Here is a 16,390-nt window from a genome sequence, read left to right as displayed (position 1 = left end):
AGATTCAATTTCAAATGCTTTATAGAGTGGCTAAGCTTTTCCTTGACAAATGGAGAAATATAATAGACAATGAGTATCAGTAAGGTGGAGGGGGGTTTCCAGCAGTATGAGCGCCCTCTCCCTTACCTGTCACTTCACAAGTGAAAGTAACACTCTCTTTCTCTTTGACCTTCACATCCTCCAATACATTTTCACCCATAATATGAGGTGGCACTAAAACCAAATAAAACAGAATAAATGTTATAATTCTAAACAGGGCTGTTTACTGTGTTCTTTAAAATCGACTTTCAAATTCTCACTCATTATCCAGTACTAAAATGTCTAAATATTTTAATCAATCCTAGTTTTAATATGTAAGATTACATATCATGTCTCCAATGATACTGAATTTTATTACAATGTAAATCATAAAGGATAGATAAAAATATGGCAACTAGTGAAGGAGTAATTAATTGTAATAATAGCTCACATTAAGCAAGTCATTCATCATGTCAGATCAGCGCTGAAAATTTGTGAACTGACAACATATGACTGATTACCTCCAAACATTTCTAACACTAAGCTTTTGCCAAGAGCCATAGTCAAGGATTTAAAGAACACACAGGTATGAATCCAAGCTCTAAATGAATTTTAACTGTGGCCAGGATGTCATTAAGTCAATTGGACTTTTTCCCCTAGTGACTGCAAATTACAAAATTACCTAATACTGAAAGTCCAAAGATTTTTCTTTCTTCACCAGCTGCATTCCTTACAACACAAGTATACTGGCCAGCATCTTCCACTCTAGCTTGCATCAACCGTAACATCCTGCCCCCTGGAGAAACAAACCACCAGACAATTAGTGCTTGGTGACATCAAGTGAGAAGTGGGCTTTCACAGAGATTATGTTTATTATTTGAAGATTATATTTATTATCTGAATATGCTCTTAAAAAGTCAGTATAGTTCAGAAGATGAGAGACACCACAATTGGATCATGAATGAAGTAGAAAGCAGTGGTATCCAAAACTTAAGCAACAAATGTTAAGTGATGAGGCTAGATGGAGGTTGGCCAGATTCTGTGGTCTGAAACTTCACTGTGTTAACTAAAGGGTAGGGAAGTATATGCACAAGACAAGGCCAGGATTGAATTTCTGCTAGTGATGAACAGCTGTGTCAGGTTGTTAATGGGACTATCAGCTAAACAACTACATGAAGCAGTCTACTAGAGCAACATTAGGGCCACATCAATATACAAGGTATAGGTCTAATCAAAGGCAGGCATCCAGCTTTCAAGTAAGTTTATAAGAATCCTACAATTATGTACATGGAAGGTGAAGGTATTACCTCATGCATTAGCAAGGATGCTTTTGTTTCCATTTTATGAACATCTGTACAACAGTTTGTCTTAGGAGATAGTATTTACCCTATAATTGAATAGTGATGGTGTAAAGCCGATAGACTGAAGGGTTGGAAGGAAACTCCATTTAAAAGACAAAGTCTACATATAAGAAGGAACCAAGTTTGCAGAGGAGAGACACCCCGAGAGTAGAGTCCTACAAACCACTTAAGAAAACCATTTAAAACATGTTAGCCATGTGTTAGATTGTGTAATAATTTTCTGTTTTCTTTTTATGTTTTGGTTAGAACCCCAAATTTGAACTAAAAAATGATAATGGCTAAACATGAAATTTTCATCTCAAAATTCACCTAGATCTGGTTGAAGAATTTCCATCTGCTTTCAGTTTATATACATACACACAGCAGATTCATTAGGAGCTTTTCTAAGATGCAACTGAAAGATGAACTGTTTTGAACCTTGTTTGGTCAAACAAAGCTCATAACCTAAAGTCAGTCTTTTTTTCCCTTGGGTGAATTTAGGTAGGCAAATAAAGAAATTGAACAGTAAAAATGAAAACTCTTATGTTACCCATTCACTGCTACTTCAGATTAGTGAGACTAAAATGCCAGTTGAGAAATATCAAAGCAATACTATTTTTATGAGTCAATGCTGGGTTTACAAAACTCAAAATCTCATGATCTTTATTTACTGATCCTCTCAATGCAGAGTAAAACAGAAATTTATACCTACATGAAGATGTTTCTTGTGCCTATTAAACTTTTATATCAATTATCTGTTCTTGGCAGATAACTTTATAACAATGAAAGGCTTTCACTACAGCACTGCTTACAGAAAAGCAGTACTTGTAGTCTCAGGAGGACTAATCTTAATGAGCCAGAAGTGTGCAAGAGATCAGGATCCATCCATTCATATGCCATTCATCTGACATTCATTCATCTCTTGCAGAAGGCATACATCTAGATTGTAAAGCTGATTGGCAGGATCACAAGGTAAAACACTTCTAAAATGTTTGCTCAGGCTGTTTTTAAAGCAAAACAAAAGTAATTGGAACCAAAACACTACTCCTATAAATGTCTAACGGGCCAATGGACATTACTTTATCTTACCACTCTCATTTTCAAGACCTCTGATATTGTTATGGTATTTAATATGTTCACATTTTCTCAGCAATTGAAATTTTATATTCCAAGGCAAAAAAATAATATGCTCAGATTTCTTGCAACCAAATTATAATTAAATCTTTTCTATTACTCTGCATTTCTTTAGGACAACAAAGAATGAAGATACTATGAAAATGCAAGCATCATAGAAAAGGCATAGAGAAATTTCCCAGGAAAGGGAGACTACAAATTTGTTATTGGGATGTCTTTGACAACGATAGCTAATAGGCAATGGATGCTTACCATTGACAGCACTGTGTTAACTGCTTATATACAGCAATTCTTTATTATGTTTACAAAAATTCTAAGAGGCAAATATGATTACTGTCTCCATTTCATAAGTGATGAAACTAATTTAAACAAATTTAAGTAACTGGCTAGAGATCATATATACTAGGCATTATAGTTAATGTGTGGTTAATGCAAATATATACTCTGAATGACGTTAACACAGGAAACACAGATCAGGAAGAAAAAGAGAAACTTTAGGTTATTTAGACCTAAACTATGATCTTTTATGAAAAAACCCTTCACTGGTTAGAATTTAAACTCTGTTTGAACAGAGTTAAATAAGGGAGTTTATTACCACTTAGAGAAGATTATTTTGATTTAAAATAAACTATTTTTCTAAATTGTTTACAGTCAGACCCAAATTTCTCCCCAGGACTTCCCATATGTTGATGTGACTTTTACCTTTGGAACCAGAAAGAACTACATAATCCCTTTTATAGTGTGGCTCTTCAAATATCTAAGTTTAATTTTCATCATATACCAAATACACAAATAAGCTTTATTTTTACAGGACATTAATTATTTTGCAATGAGTTACCATCATGCTTATTCTCCTTTGCAAATATTGCCAGAGAATTCTTTAATCTTCCTAATAAGGTCGGCAATGCCCTGGTTAAAGGTGCTCTCTTATTTTTCTCTTTTAGAAAGTATACCTTACAAGTGTGGCCACATTCTCATTTATCTTCTTGATAACCATATTGCACTGTCGTTGTGTCCTAATGTGATTCAGATATCTACTTAGATTCAGAATTTGAAAGCTGTAACTCACCATAATTTTCACTATAGATTTTAAATATAATCAGTGCAGGACTTTAACCATTACCTTGCTAGGTTTAACTCAAAACCTCCCAGATGAGGCACATTTGAATTTAGATGCCTTCATTCAATGTATTAGTGATTATTCTAAGCATTTTATTAATCATATACTTTAAAAGGCTCCTAATATATATCTTAGTTTGTATCTAAATCATTACAGAAATGAACAAGTCTAGATTCTGGTGGTGTGCCTGATGAAACCTTTTTCTAAGCATATACATATGTGTGTGTGTGTGTGTGTGTGTGTGTGTGTGTGTGTGTGTGTGTGTTCTCAGATTTCCCTACAAAATTAGAAGAACAATAAGCTGGGTAACAACAAAGTCATAGTTCACAGGAAATGCTACATTCTGGAACTTAAAACATCATTCCAAGCAACCAAGCATTAGCTGCAACATTTGATTTTAGGGAAATGTTACAAAATATGACATTCTTTTAATGTTTCAGATTACTATAGCACAAATACTTTGACATTACCATGAATTAAATAGTAAGTAAATGCCAAGATTTTTGTAAGTGCTTAAAAGTCTATAGAGAGGTTCCATATCTTAGCTATGGTAAATAAGGCTGCAATAAACATAGTCATGCTGATAGCTGATAGCAAATGCCCAAAAGTGGGATTGCTGGGTCATAGGGGAGCTCTATGTGGAGTCTTTTGAGGAACCTCCATACTGCTTTCCAAAGTAGCTGAACAAGTTTACACTCCCACCAACAATGAAGTAAGGTTCCCTTCTGTCCACATCCCCTCCAGCATCTGTTGTTATTAGAGTTCTTGATTCTAGCCATTCTAACTGGGGTGAGGTGGTATCTCAATGTTGTTTTGATTTGCATTTCTTTTATGGCTAGAGAGGTTGAGCATTTCTTCATGTGTCTATTGGCTATCCTGGGAAGGTGGCTCAGTGGTAGAGTGCTTGCCTTGAATGCTGAGGCCCTGGGTTCGATTCCTCAGCACCACATAAGCAGAAAAAGCCAGAAGTGGCACTGTGGCTCAAGAGGTAGAGCGCTAGCCTTGAGCTGAAGAACTGAGGGACAGTGCCCAGACACAGAGTTCAGGCCCCACGACCAACTAAAACAAAAAAGTGTATAGAGATTTTCCTGACTTCCATAAAGATTCCCAGGTCCTTTTAAATATTTCTTAATAAAACTCATGGGTGTGATCATAAGCAGGTAGGTCAAAATAAAATAGAAACACTAATTTTAAAAGGTTAAGAGAAACTGTGGCCAACTGAAGCCAACCAGATTGTCAAGGTGCCAGAATTCCTTGTACCTGAGAGAATCCTCACAGAATTGCCAAGGCTAACAGGCCACCCATCTTTAAGCCAGGTTATGGAAGGCAGAGGGATTCCTGAAGCTTCACAAGTCAGAGATACTGAGTTCTTTTCCACCACACTGATATTTTCAGGCACCCCATGGTCTCCTATGATGGTTGGAGGGGCTATAATACAAAACAAGACAAACAGGAAATACATAATGCAGTTAATATATATCAAATACCTAAATTCTAAACATTTTATTACTAATAAGATGATTTCCAGTTTCTGGCCAAGAATAAGCAAAACAAACATTATGCTACTACCTATTTACTTCTTAGGTTATTCTTCACTCTAATCAATAAATTCTTTCCATGATGTAACTCTAATATGATTAGTGAATTTCTTTAAAATTTTAAAACAACACCATTAGGTAGTTGTACAAGAGTTTTGATTCAGCATCATCAATTTAGGAGTACAATGCAACTCCATCAGCGTCACTCCTTCCAACCTTCTCCCTCAAGGTTAGCTGTTTCCTATGATTCATGCTCTGTCCTGATAAATTTATAATATAGGTTCATGATTGTATAGGCAGGATTTTCTAATAAACAAGTAATCCTTCCCAAAAGTTAAACACAATTTCACGAAGAGATAATTTAAATGATTGGTTTTTCTCTTTTCTCTTTGGAAAAGAGAACTTTGTGTATGTCAACTGACTTCAAGTATATAACTGGTTTCTACTAAATTCACTCCTGCTTCTAGATATTTGAAAGGTCTACTTAAAAGTAGATACATCCAGATATTTGCTCCAGAAAATTTCTAATTCATGGAACATTACTTAGAATGTTGGAAGGTTACATCTTTACAGCTCATTCCCAACTGACATTCAGTCTTTAGCTCTGTGGAACCTGTGTTTACACTAGCTTAGTTAGGACAACTAATTTGAAAAACATACTCCAGGGACTTTGCTTGAGAAAGTATTGAACTGAAAACACTTGAAGAAGATAACATTACACTTTACTGGGTGATTTCTTAAAAGGATACCTAACATGTGCTTATCTCAGCAAAGTCAGTTAATATGAGGTCAAGCATAGAAGGAAAAATGATTAAAAAAGTAATAGATACATAGACAAGGATGGACTATAAATATAACCAGCATCATAGGTATATATTTCTCTTCCAGGATGCTGGATGATATCTAGCCAGTGAGTAGACTTATTGAGCCACTTAATACTTACCATGAACACTTAAGTCATATTTTCTATCAGCCATTCCTGCTACATTCACAGCTATACACACATAACGACCCGTGTCAGATACATGAGTGTTCTTCAGCTGAAGGCTGCGACCTCTATCCACTATTTCCACTCCCCTTCCCTTGGTCAGGGGGCGGCCATCTTTCATCCAGGTCACTGTTGGCTGGGGAATACCTTGCACCTCACACTGTAAGGAAATACTCTTCCCTCGGGTGACAATAACTTCAGTAGGTTGGCTGCCACTGTTCGTTATAGATGGTCGAACTGGATGCAAGAGAAAGAACAAAAAAAAAAAAAGATATGAAATGTGTGTTTCAGATCTCTCATAGGAATTTTTCATTAGTTAAAGTTTATTTTTATGTCAAAATAGCTTTTGAAAAGATTCAGAGGTGGCATTTGAAAGGCAGAAGTCATTAATGATTTTTAGTGGGTTTATTATACCTAAAATAAAATTTTGGCACAGGAAGAAAAGAATGCTGTGTGTTCTAACTTTTGCAAAATTAAATATTTATACTTATTAATTGTAAATTAAGCTTTCTACTGGTCTTCTTAGTATTCATTTTGATATAGAAAAGATCACCTTGCATGATAGGCTCACTGGCTTATCAACTCCATTCTTCCTTCTACCACGTACTTTAGGTTGGAAAAGCTGAGACAGTTTCTCAGTCTTTGGGATTGAGCAGATACAGGAATGAATTTGGAACAAACACAGTAGTCATACTCACTAGATACTAGGTTGAAAATGAACTATATAACTGGGGGGTGGGGACAGGAGGGAAAAACTGATAGAAAGCGAAGGAAGAGGTGACACTGTCTAAAAAGAAATGTACTCATTACTTGAGTTATGAAACTGTAACTTCTTTAAACATTGCCTTTATAATAACAAGAAGAATATTTTTAAAATAATTTTGGACCTATAATATCAAAACAGAGGCTGCTGAGACCTGAGGGAAAGGTTTTGCTCTCCTGGTAAGGAAAAGGTACCATCTCTTTTTGCCCTCCATGCGGACTTGATAATCACAGCCTCACAGCCATCTTAAGACCACTGGGGAAGGATCAGGAAAACTCAGAAACTCCTGTCTGGATGTAAATAAGCTGCTGACTCTCTCCAAGGACAAACTGCCCACCTCAGACTTCCCACTACTCACACAAGGAAACCTCTCCTAGTATCTAGTCCTTCTGTTTCTTCCTAGCTTAATGCAACTGATAGATGACACTTTTACAAACAAAGATTAGGCCAACTCTCAAATATAAGTGGGTGGAAAGAAAAGTGGTCCTATCCCTTACACATGTTCCATACAGAGGGAAGAGATGTGGCTCTTCAGCTCTAACAGCTCAGGTAAAGACTAAACAAGATAATGCCAATGGTTTAAGAAAAATCTTATACAAGTCAACTATTTCTTTAAAATATTGCTATACATTGGTAGTATATCCTATAGTATAATGTCTTTCCTCTCCCTGCATGTATCCACTAATCTGCTGTCACCCTGGTGTGTCTGTCCCCTGTGAGGTGACGCAGAAGGAGCAGCCATACTGCTGAATGAAGAGTAGCTAGAACTAAGCTGTTGCTCTCTGGTGTGGTCAGCACATTTAAAGATGTGGGTCAGTTGACAGACATCATATAAGTTATAGTACTTTGAATTAATCTTTGTGTGTATATGCCAATATTGGGGCTTAGCCTCAGGGTCTGGGTGCTGTCCTTTACCTTTTTTCCCTCAAAGCTAACTATCACTTGAGCTACAATTCATCTCTGCCTTTATAGTAGGTAACTGGACATAAGAGTCTCAGAGATTTTCTGCCCAGACTAGCTTTGAACTGTGATCTTCAGATCTCAGCCTGTTGTGTAGTGGGATTACACTGTCTCCTGGATAAAGTAATCTTAAAATACAAAGAAAAAGTAAAGGGAAGGATGGAAAGCTTCAAAAGGAGCTTGTGTTCTCTCCTCCACCCCACTTCATTGGTCTATCCCTTTCCCTTTGGTTCCACACCTATTGGGATGTACCATTTGGATGTACCCATTTCTCTTTCATGTACCTATTTCCTGATGTTGATTTTGGTGGGCTTTGACCTAGTCTTTCTAAAACATTATACTAGTTGAGCTCTCCATAGAGTCAGCTCATTCATTTGTAACTGGGAAGGGGTGGGTCAAAGTGGGGGGGGGGGGGTGAGAGTGTTCAAGGGTGTACACTGATCAAGATGTATTGTATTCATAAACCACTTTGTTATATGGCACCTCCTTTGTACAATTGCTTACAGATAATTTTAAAATTTTTTTCAAAATTAAAAAAGAAGCTTGTGTCCAGAGCTTGGCTAGGCAAGAACTTACTGTGAACTTGCAGATTATAGTCTTTCTTTGCAGTTCCGGCAGCATTTGAGGCCACACACGTGTAAGGCCCTACATCAGACTTTTCAGCAACTGAGATTTGTAACTGCCTGCCTCCTGATAAAATCCGAACTCGCCCTCCAGAGTCAGCCAGCACTGTAGACCCTGCAGAGAAATAAAATAATACGATGACAGACTGCGATACATAGTTCTTTGTTCACATGCTCAGAGAAGTGTGTGGACTTATTTATTCGCTTCCTGGCTCTAGAACTGTAAAGACAGACAAGCTTTGGGAATATTCCTGCCACGGTGTGCAAAATGATGGAGGCTTAAAATGTTAAATGAACAGAAGATATAGATTATTTACTGGCACACAAGATGGATGATGAATTGAAATCTACTCAGCTACACAATTTTATCTTAGCACATGTTATAAGACTGTCACAACATAATAACAAATCTTTACTTTAGAAGATAATTTAGAAAACCTATATTGAAAAACCATTTACAAATGGTGGATGGATTCCTGAAAATTACAGCTGCTCTAAATGGGTGAGAACATTGAAAGGGGTGACGTGGATCAAGATATTCATAAACTGCTTTGTTATATGGTAAAAATTTCAATTATATAAAAATCACATGTTACAATTTAATGTAAGGAGCTTTTGCTCTCTAGCCTTAGCATGCAACCCCAGGAAAATTAAAAAAAAATAAACTGATAGGTTTGCCAGACAAAACTAATATTAATTTTATGTTTATATTTAATTTTTAAACATTCCAGGGATGAGAACTAACCTTTCTTTTTCCAGATGAGATTTGGAGGTGGAATACCACTCGATTCACACAAAAGACTGATAAGATTCCCTTCAATGACTGTAAGTTGAGCAAGTTTATCAGAGTCATAAATATTTGGTGGGACTGAAAGGAAATGAAGAAAAATACAGTTTTCACACTGCTTCAAGTCTTATAGTTTTGTGTAATACTTTAAATGCAAGGACAAAGGATTTCTATTCAAAATACACAAGAAAATTGTTTTATATAGAAGGCATAATAAGTATAAGGTCCTATTTATAGAAGATGGATAGGTGACAAGGATCTTTCTACACAAAAGCTAATTCTACACAATGACTAATATCTCCAGGCCCAGGAAGTTGATCTATTATAGCTTTTGGGTTGTCTCTTTGGGTTGACAATCAAGATAATTCTGTGTCATCTAAATGCACTGATGGTTATCTATGTGTTCATAATACTCAACTTTTATCTAGATGGTTAAGTGTCATTTTAGGAATTGACATAATGAATCAAAGATTCAACCAAATACTGCCTACTTTGTGTATTGCAAAGGTCAATTTTACTTACCCCAAATGTTGACATTATAGTTTTTCTCTGTTTTTCCAGCAACATTTGTTGCTTCACAAGTATAACGACCAGTGTCTTGAACATGAGCATCTTCAATCTGAGAAGAAAACTAAATCATGTTCTGGAACCACAATTGCTACTTCACAATTAGAAGGTTCTGTTAATGATCTCTGTAATTTTTTATTTTTAATTTTTATTTTGAGACTTTTGAGTCTATAAAATATAGAGAGACTCATAAAATGAATGTCATCACTCAGATTCAACACATCAAGATTCAGAAATTTTCATCTAAGTCATAACTTATTTTACCCTAACTTTTATCAGTGGTTGAAAGCCTAGAAAGGCCTTTAGCAAAATTTAGGAAAAATAAAAAAAAATCAAAATTATCAGTGAATTCTTAAGGACTTTACAAACTCCATTACTATATATCCAGGAAAATGTTTGGTAAAATAATATATGAATTATTGATTTATTACATGCATCTTCCCCATGCCAGGCTCATAAGCTTCTTTAAGTGAGAGTTCAATTAGCTTTGATCTCTTAGTATCCAGTTTGGTACTTTGATCGGTAAATAAGTGTTAGTAAAAAGAATATATATATATATATGCATATATATACATTGTTCAGAGTGCCTTAACATGCTTTTATTAGTATTGTTTAATTATATAACAGTTATAATGGACCTATGAGCCTTGTCCTAAGTACTAGAGGCAGAAGAAAGCAAGACATACTATGAAGTATACAGTTTTGGATTTGAGTGTACAATTTAGGTGAGGATGTAAAGTTTGTGAACATAAGAGGTAATAAGCAAGGTATAAGTAACAATATAAGGTAAAATAGCAGATACCACAACATCATGTGGTTTAATCTCCACAGTAAGTTTGCAATCAATAATTCCTAAAACATTCAGAAGAAGAGTGATGGAAGGATGGCTCAAGCGGTGGAATGTCTTCTTAACAAGAGGGAGGCTTTGAGCTCAAACCCCAGTAATGGTGAAAAAGAAGAAAAAGTGATCACTAAAAGTAGCACAGCAGGTATCCAATAAACTAATTAATTGGTGTGAATAAACTGTGAACAACTGAGTTAAATAGAAAACTAACAAATATGAGATGTGGAAAGAAACTTAATAATATCCTACCTTATCATGTTAAAGATAGGAAAACAGCATCAATTAAAAGATCTAAATTTCCCCAAATTCACATAATTAGTAGCAGACTCACTCAAATTTGGGGCTACGGGACCTGAAAACCAGTCAGCACAGCCTGCACACCTCAAAAAAAAGAGTTAAATGTTGGTGTGGAAAGCAAAGCAAAATAAAAATGGCAAGAGTCTCCTATCTGATCTGGTTACAGAAGTGTATGACTAATATTGGGAGTGTATAGCAAATAGTTTAAATTAGCCAATTAGTAGTATGTAGTAACGAAGTTTTCACTGAAAAGATCTTCTCTCTTCTTCTCTCCAGGATCTGCCTGCCTAGGTGCTTGAAGTAGCTCCCTGGAGAACAATGGATTTTCACCAACAAAAAGACACAAACTTCCCATACTCACAGGTTCTGTGCTTAAACAATTGTCTCCCTCAGTCATTCTAAGATTTAGAATCTTAGGAGAGAGATTAAGAGCCCAATCTTAAGCAATGGGCTCTATACCTAAGCACAAGGTGGTGATTTCCTTTTTTTGTTTTTCACTCATTTCTCCCTTTCCCCCTCCCCCATTCAGTTCCACCTTTGGGTCATACTTGACAAGATCACCATTTTCCTCTAACATACACTTTCATGCTCTGTCCACTCACCACAGGCCTCTGTCCTTATTAGTTAAGTCATTCAGCCTACTGCCACTCAGACTTGCCTGTCATAAGCTTCCTCATTCAGAGGATATGTGTAGTTAGCAGTATGAATTCTGAAGCTAAAACCCTTGTGTTTAAATCCAAGTCATATATACTTTTAATTAATTACTCAGCAGGGTTATCATGAGGATGTTATAAACATTCAGTAGGATTTAAGTACCTTCAGACCTTTGCCCTCCCAAATCCTAATTCTTTAGGATGGCTTTTAATGTCAGCTCTATTTCAATCAGATATGGATTGTCAATATTATTTCAAATATCCACTCTGTAAAGTGCTCTCTGTTTCAGCCAAACTAACTTACTTGCTTAATCAGGTCTTCGGTCCTGTCTATGCTTAGAATGCTAAACAGACTTCAACACCTCCAGGTCATCTGCATCTCACTTTCGCTTGTCTTCATAAAATAGCCTGTCTGTTCCATCTACTTGGCAATTAACCCAAACTTATAGAACTTACAGCTGTTAACTAATTTTTCATAAATTGATATCGTCTCAAGGCATCCACTATGTGAGACATGTCACAATTTTGCATCCTTATCTAAATCACTCAATATATATTTACTGGCTGGTTCAATGAGTGAAGATGAAGTACTGCTTGAAATATTTCTACAGTTGTTTCCTAGAACCATTTCTTAAGATGACTTTTCTTTACAAGTATAAATAGATGAATAAATATTTAAATTTCACTAAGCATAAAACTGAAAAATACTACCAGCCTCATTAAGAAAAGAGTTCCTAGAATTTTGTTAGGTGAAACTAGAAACACTGTAAAAGTCAGGGAAGTTTTAAATAGGAATAACACCAAAATCATATGATTAGTAATAATATCCAATGAAATGAATCTGTAGCCTTACCTTTAACACACTTCCATTTTCAGAGATACTAAGGCCTGGTTTCTTCAGTAAGGGGCGACCATCCTTTAGCCAGGTCAGAGTAGGTAAGGGAATAGCATCACTTTGACATAGCAACTCCACAGCTTGACTAATGAGGACAGAAATGTTCTGTTCTTCTCCCATAATATTTGGTGGAACTAAATGAAAAATGAGTTTTCCCTCAGAATAAAATAGGCCAGCACACTATTTATCTTCACTAATCATCAAGATATAGATATAGATACAGACATATATCTAGATATATGTCTATATATCTAGATATATATAGATATATGTCTATATCTAGATATATGTCTGTATCTATATCTATATCTATCTATCTATACACACACACACACACACACACACACACACCTCATAACTTTACTAGTTATCTTAACATAGAGGATCATGGTAGTTCTAGCATACCCTCTTTGCTTCATTGGGTTCAGAATCAAGATGAGTAAATCACTGACCAACAGATTCTTGTGGAACACAAATCATTCTCACTAACTTTTTATTTAAAGAACTTTTAGAACTGGAAGTTCTCACCAAGTGTGCATTCCAGAAACTTGCAGAATTAGTAGCTACTGCTTAAGGTTTTCAAAGTAATAAATCACATATGAAATATTTTAGAAATGACCATGAATTAATAAGAGAAAATATGCTTTTAACATTTATTTGTGTTTTTTGCAAGGGGAATAAAGTTCATAACTATAGAAGCAAAATGAACACAAATAGGTTTGGAAGAATACATGAAGATCATCTGGTCCCATCTCTCAGTGTGCAAAACATAAAGTAGGTGAAAGGTAACAGCTTAAGTAAATAACACAAGTGATTGATGGGAAAGCCTGGAGCCTCTGACTTGCAGTTTAATGTTTTGTTTTGTTTTTAGGGTGCGTTGTCAACTTTCTAGGGAATGGGGACTGTGTAAGATCAGTGACACAGAAAAGAGCAAGCTGCATCAGGGACCAGCTGAATAGTATACTCCCAATTCAATAACAGGAGGAAATGAGCTGAAATTTTAATGAGATTAAAATTAGCATTCCCTGGCTACAAGGCTTGTCAGATGTTGAAATGTGTTCTTGGAGAAGTTTAAAGAATCTCCTTCCTCTGGGATGAATTCAAGAATAAACGATCATTTGTCTTAGATGGCGAAGGTTTAGTGCTATCAAAAATGAGAAAGCAAGGACTCCAATCTGTATGCATAATAATTCAGAAAAGACAAAGGAATAAGGAAGTCAGGGTTTTCCTAAAGGGGCATTGTAAAAGAAAAAAAGAAAGTTCTGAGAGGATAGGTTTGGCCACTTCTCACTAACTCCCTTAATTACTCAGAATTGTAGGAAATTAATTTGTAGACTTTTTTGGGTGGGTTGCTGCTATTGTCTAGTTTATTTTCATAAGGAAGTCTAAGTGGCATTCAAATGATTCCTAAGAGACTTCCCAAATGCTCTGGTAGACATAAAATTTTTGTGGTAAGGAATATTATTATAGTCTATTACTCACTGCTTCAGGCTCAATACTCCAGACTGTGGTAAGATGACAATGAATACAATAGACTTTGACTGGGAACATTGTGTTTGTATAACTATGAGGTTTTCTGCTACTGTATCAGCTTCAGAGGGAAGGGTTATGAACCAAAGGGCGCATTCCTGTTTTGTTGCTGGGTACAGGATTTATGGTTAACCCCAAGGAATGGACTCTAGAAGAGGAAGTAAGCTGTACCATAATAGCTGGAACACAACAGTAGAACTTCCTTTAGGAAATTTCACAGTACACATAGATATTTGGCTTGCAATAAGTTTAAAGCAATCTGTGAGGACTAGAAAATTCTGTAATTGTTTTTGAGAGGTGACACTAGATAGAAGGTATGTGGCTAGTCTGTTGAACATATGCACAATTAATGGTTTTCTTTATAAGGTATCAGGAAAACAAAGTGTATTCACAATTTTTAGAGAATAGGAATCCCAGAACAGAGTAGTTGATTTTACACCTTGGAAATAATTTGGGGATTAAATCTGGTCTTAATGGATAAAACATTTAAAACTGTATAAAATACATTTATTTTAGACTATTTGTAGAATTTATAAAAGAACATATTTCCTTATGAGTGTTTGCAGAAGCGAACATTAGAAACAAGCCAAGAATGCAGAATGCTATTTCCAAATATTTTTCCTCAGCTACTTTTCTTTACTGCTAAATGAGCTGAACCCAATTCAAAAGGAAACTAGAATTTTAAAACTGAGAGAGAAAAAAAACATAGAATACTTAAAGAGTAAAAAGTGGAACAAAACAAATCTAATGTAGGTGAGCATTCGTTAACCAAAATCTATTTTTTTTTTTCAGTTTAAGATGAGAACAAGGTCCCACTCTTTAGGGCTTCAACTTTCTTAGATATTCTCCATATTTTACCATTTGGTTAGGTTAGGAAAAGATGTACTTTGAAATGACTTCTCATTGTACAGATTATACCTGTTAAATTTAATTACTTGAAGCAGAACTGTTATAGAGCTATATTTGCTGAGATGGTGAAGGCTATGAAATCCCTGAGCTGAAAGTTAAAAGACATATATATATATATATAATTTAACTCATTTAACTCATTTTTCTTGTTTCAGAGTATCAGAATATGGTAGAATATACTCTGAATTTATAACAGGGAAAATGTTTTTTTTTTGAAGGAACTGCTTTTATGATTATAGGGAAAGCTATTTCACCTACTATGAACCTCTTTCTACCATTCATTCCCTCATTCTACCATGTAAATTTCAAGGGGACTTACCTCTGTGAATTAGCATTCATCAGACTTCAACTAGACACAGATTTCTGAAGATACTAACCCAGAATATAACACATGGAAAGAAGGCTAATGGAGGATAGGTTGAAAAACTAATTTCATATTTTAAAAAATCTTTCTAATTTTAACTTCCTTGAAAGTTTGTTGATTATGTATTTCAAATGTTAAATGCTTATTCAATTTCTCAAAGTACATATATATATAGCAAGTAGTCATTTCATTTTTATACCAGCGGAAATTTTTAATCTTTAGTCTCAAGAGGTAGGAAGGAAATAACTTATCAAATGATATAATGATGTGTATTCTGTCATTCTAGGAAGATACTATTTCTCTACCATCTCCTAGACTCACTCTTACTCAAATGAAGTGCACCAATGGAATGAAGCATGGCTAGATATTCATTGTTGACTAAAATCCAGTCAACAGTGCTATTGCCTACTAATGCCTGAAAGAGGAAGTATGTCAGGTATTTAGACATTTTTCTCTTGTGAATGACCATCTTCTAATTCTTTAGAAAGGGAACAGAGAACCAATTCAGTGGCAGAATTAGAATCCCTGGGGTTGGATATTATAGACTTGATATCTGAAATACATGAGCAAATCTGGGCATGGAGTATAGAGCCATATTTATTGTAGTAGAATATCAAAGCAAGAACCCAGAGAACAACCTCTTTGGAAATGTGGCAATGCCAACTGGGACTTTTTAATCTTAACATGCTAAGTTATAACCAAGGACCTAGTTACTGAAAATTTAATTAGTTAATGTTTCGGCTGTTTTAAATCATTATGTTTGTGTTCTTCAAAATTATAAAAAGAGCCGGGTGCTGGTGACTCACGCCTGTAATCCTAGCTACTCAGGAGGCTGAGATCTGAGGATTATAGTTCATAGCCAACCCAGGCAGGAAAGTCCGTGAGACTATAATCTCCAATAAACCACTAGAAAACTGGAAGTGGCACTGTGGCTAAGGCAGTAGAGTGCTAGCCTTGAGCAGAAGAGCTGAGGGACAGCGCCCAAGCCCAGAGTTCAAGCCCCACGACCGATCAAAAAAAATTATAAAAAGAATTCAACATGGTCTATATGATCTGGAAG

At 35.5% G+C, this 16,390-nt stretch overlaps 1 protein-coding gene across 1 annotated transcript in view; it reads right to left on the bottom strand.

The window, feature by feature from the left end:
- Hmcn1 (hemicentin 1) overlaps positions 1-16,390 on the bottom strand; it is a 432,339-nt gene that overhangs the window by 121,456 nt on the left and 294,493 nt on the right. Inside the window, exons 41-48 of the mRNA XM_042674344.1 lie at positions 12,486-12,661; positions 9,794-9,890; positions 9,230-9,352; positions 8,438-8,599; positions 6,094-6,375; positions 4,873-5,040; positions 701-814; positions 127-213 (exon numbers count right to left, since the gene is read on the bottom strand). Coding sequence (XP_042530278.1) covers positions 127-213; positions 701-814; positions 4,873-5,040; positions 6,094-6,375; positions 8,438-8,599; positions 9,230-9,352; positions 9,794-9,890; positions 12,486-12,661 — 1,209 coding nt within the window. The remainder of the gene's footprint in view (positions 1-126; positions 214-700; positions 815-4,872; positions 5,041-6,093; positions 6,376-8,437; positions 8,600-9,229; positions 9,353-9,793; positions 9,891-12,485; positions 12,662-16,390) is intronic.

The sequence above is a fragment of the Dipodomys spectabilis genome, unplaced genomic scaffold, assembly GCF_019054845.1.
Source record: "Dipodomys spectabilis isolate Male_0828 unplaced genomic scaffold, ASM1905484v1 ptg000019l, whole genome shotgun sequence".
Lineage (NCBI taxonomy): Eukaryota > Metazoa > Chordata > Mammalia > Rodentia > Heteromyidae > Dipodomys > Dipodomys spectabilis.
The sequence above is the reverse complement of the archived record's forward strand: the minus strand, read 5'-3'. Positions and strand labels throughout refer to the sequence as shown.